Source organism: Corylus avellana, chromosome ca1 (assembly GCF_901000735.1).
Source record: "Corylus avellana chromosome ca1, CavTom2PMs-1.0".
NCBI lineage: Eukaryota > Viridiplantae > Streptophyta > Magnoliopsida > Fagales > Betulaceae > Corylus > Corylus avellana.
The window spans coordinates 39,668,750-39,672,345 of NC_081541.1; the positions used below are offsets into that span (position 1 = coordinate 39,668,750).

The following is a 3,596-nucleotide window of genomic DNA, read 5'->3' on the forward strand; positions in this document are numbered from 1 at the left end:
AGTTTGTAAGAAAATTTTCAGAGTAATCGACAAATAGATTGAAATCCATATTTCTTGTTTTTTATCCTACATTAAGAATTAACAGCAACTTCCCTTAAATTTTTCTTAAATTTAAGGAACCAAGCTACTTTTTACTTTCTTATTCAAATAAATTTAAAAATCACTTCCCCCTTTGGATATTCTTTCGAATATATCTTAAGGGAAAGAGAGGAAAGAGAGGAAAGAGAAAGCTATTTCGATCAATACTCTTTCAAATAAATGTTAGAGGAAAGAGAGAAAAGAGAATGCCTTTTTTTATTAAAATAGTGTTAAAGGAATCAAATGTGATATCCTAGATTTATGGTATTACTTTTTATTCTATTAGTGTTCCTATAAAGAGTCTCTTTCAAGTGGTTTTTTTAGAACATTGTAGTTTTGATCATGCATATATGGACGTGTGGCATGTTAAGGATTTTTTTTTTCTTTTCTTTTTTTTTTTTTTCAGGACTAGTGAATTAATTATTTATTTTTGTTGTATTTTGTTTTGTTATCAATAGTATTAGGTCGGTCGGCTTGGGTTTACAGTTTCAAAAGTGCAATTAAAAAATAGTGATTTTACAATGTACAATTTGAAAAGGCAATTTTAAAAAATATAGTTAATTAAGCGTTTGATAAAATCTTGGTTCGGTCTTTAAAATTGTAATTTTACTTTTAAATTAGTGCGTTTTTAAAAGCCCTTAGGCTGTGATTTGAAAATGCAGTTTTTTCTCAATTTTAAAACTGCAATTTTTTTTTTAAAAAAAAAATCACTCCCAAACAATATACTTTCTACAATTTGGTTTTAAATCGCATCTTTTGCTTGTTATGTATAATCCGGAAACTAATTAAATAGCCACTATACCTTCATATATGCATTCATTTTGTTTTCTATTTTATTTGTAATGCTATTATGGGTAAATTGTTACAAAATAATCAATTTAGGTTAATCTATGGACCTAGAAAGGTTCCCATCATGGATTGTTTCCTTTTGAAAATGACATGATAGACAAGCTAGGTATAGAGCTGTCAATTTTTGACACGAACTGTGAACTTGATATGAATCCAATACGAAATCATATAGCGAGTTAAGATTGATAGATCTAACCCACTAAATTAAATAGGTTCGATTAGAGTTGACCTATATAGTCTTATGTTTATGACTACACAACCTGAACCTGATCGATACATGGCATTACGGCTGAAAATTTTTACACGACTTGTGAACCTAGCTAACACGAGATTAATGAGTTTAGGTTGAGATAGATGGGCCAATTTAGAAAATAATTTTTATTTTTTAAGACATCTGCATAAGGGGAGAGAAAAGGTAAAAAAAAATTCAAATTAGTAATTTCTATTTCACGAGACATGGTCCTTAGTCTCATGAAGTTGTATGACCGACCAAATACCCATAACCTTTGGATATTTCAAACATCAACTCAAAGAATTAATAGGTACGATATTCTTCTTAATTGCCACCCTCATTTAAGAGTAACCCAACCGCCCACTGCAAATAGGCCCAACTACGAATGTCTCATATATCTTTTTGACTCAATTTCTTCAGTACTTTTTTGAGAAAAAAAAATCAATTTCTTAAAAACTTCAGATTCATTGATCTTCTTGAGAAAATTCAAGGATTAAGTTTTTAACAACAATATATACACGAACTATTATATATGAAAACAATTCACATAATTTACACGAGCATTGATTTAACCGCGCGTTCTTGTATAAACACCTTGCATGTATGTACGTCCATTAATAATGCACGACATTGATATGCACATGCATGATGCATGCATCCACTGTATGTAGTTTTGTGCAACCATATTGGAATAGATCGAATAGGAAGCAATTAATGAAGCGAAAGCAGAATATTTCACCAAACTGATTAACACATTTCATATCTATACATATGCACATCCAATATCGTACAAAACTGGTATATATATATACATATATATACATACATGCATCCAGGAAAATCAAGAGCTTCGTAATTTTTAATTTTCTTTTTGGAAAGAAGTGATCTCAACCATAGAGGGATCAAGGTTGTGGTGCCCTTCTTGTGTATATCAAATTTTTTAAAATGAATTTTATTCATCCAAAAACGTCTGGTATATGCCTGCATTTATCATTTGCTTTATCTTCTTCATTAATTAGGACATGGTGATCAAGAAAATAGGTAAACCTGAAACTTGAATACCACTACACATGCATTAACTATCAAACTACTACACCTAATCAATTTAATTAGAGAAATTAACCATGGATATCATGGTGTACTAAACTTTATGCCATATTATTATTTAATCAACTGTTTATCAATAAAGCACATGAGAGTCTTCTATTTGCTTGGCTGTAGTAGCAGTTGAATAAGATGAAGAAGTCTGTCATTAATGACGATGAAATTATGCAGTGATGATGACAAAAAAGTAAGAGACAGAATACTATGATAAATATATTAAACAAAAGTATAGATGTTTCTCACTCATGACATAGTCATTATCTGATGTACATCAATATGAAAAAAAAAGGCTTGGTAACACATGAAATCCAAGAGCCTATGTTATACAGCCATATATGGCAAGACTAAACACTTGAGCCTACACAAGTTCTTCACTACTATCTTGTTTTTGGATGAGAGAGATAAAACGCACATACCCTTTAATTAAGCAGCGGAAACAAGAAGAAATCAGTTGTGAGAAGGAGGGTGTGTCTTTGGTGGTGAGTAGTCCAAGTTGAAGCCAGGATTTTTTTCACTGTGTTCCTTGTGAGGTACATGCCACGAAACTGAAACAAGAGACTCAGTTTGAACAGCATCTGGAGAAGTTTTTCCTTCCACTTTAGATGTTTTCTGATTTGTCTTTGTCTCTTTTCGGTTTTTAGTAGTACTGTCGACATTTTGCTTTGAGAAGAAAGCTTGCACCTTTGACAGAGCTGAAATCTTATCAGAACCCATCTTCTCATGATCACTCTGCACAAAATCAGAACATGTAAAAGACTTGAAGAAGAAGTTAATTAGTATGATGACAAGAGATGAAAAAAAATTGCACCAACCTTTTCCAGCCTTTTATGATCATCAGCTGCGGGAAGATGCCTGGCATTACATGCATGCAAAGAGAGGCAAAGAAGGAGAACAAGAAGACAAGAAGTGAATGACATTTTATGAAAGATACTGAAAAAGTAGTAAGGAAGTTTGACAGATATATAATAGCAAGGGAAACTGTCTTTTTCGTTGTTGAGTAGTGGAAATGGTGGCAGTTTATATGTAGTGAGAAAGGAAAAGGAGCATTAAATGCAGATACTAGAGGAGATTTAAGAGGGTCTATTGCAGAACATGAAGTTGTATGGGTAAGGAGAAGTAGGAAAGGAAATGAAGATATGGGCGGTCTCCTCCCTTTTATCCCTTCCCTCAATCTATTGGTCACAGGATACAGACCCTCAGGAAATGAGAAAAAAACTAGGAGCCTTCTTGTAAATATATAGTAAAAAGAGAGAGAGAGAGAGAGAGAGAGAAAGCGAGGGCAAACAGATTTTTTTATCATGGGAGTGGTCCTACTGAAATAGTGTTAAGTATC

General features: G+C 32.4%; 1 protein-coding gene across 1 annotated transcript; it reads right to left on the reverse strand.

The window, feature by feature from the left end:
- Window positions 1-2,559: 2,559 nt before the first annotated feature.
- LOC132168013 (root meristem growth factor 10) lies at window positions 2,560-3,230 on the reverse strand. Its single transcript, XM_059579083.1, has 2 exons — window positions 3,076-3,230; window positions 2,560-2,992 (listed from the first exon to the last, which is right to left on the reverse strand). Exons 1-2 carry the CDS (start codon window positions 3,178-3,180, stop codon window positions 2,711-2,713), a joined length of 387 nt encoding a protein of 128 aa, XP_059435066.1. The 5' UTR covers window positions 3,181-3,230; the 3' UTR covers window positions 2,560-2,710.
- Window positions 3,231-3,596: the final 366 nt, after the last annotated feature.

Bases quoted from the DNA above. Each gene is read 5' to 3' on its own strand.
- LOC132168013 (XM_059579083.1), bottom strand. From the start codon at position 3,180: ATGTCATTCACTTCTTGTCTTCTTGTTCTCCTTCTTTGCCTCTCTTTG. The intron at 2,993-3,075 runs GTTGGTGCAATT...GATTTTGTGCAG, and splicing joins ATCATAAAAGGCTGGAAAAG to AGTGATCATGAGAAGATGGG.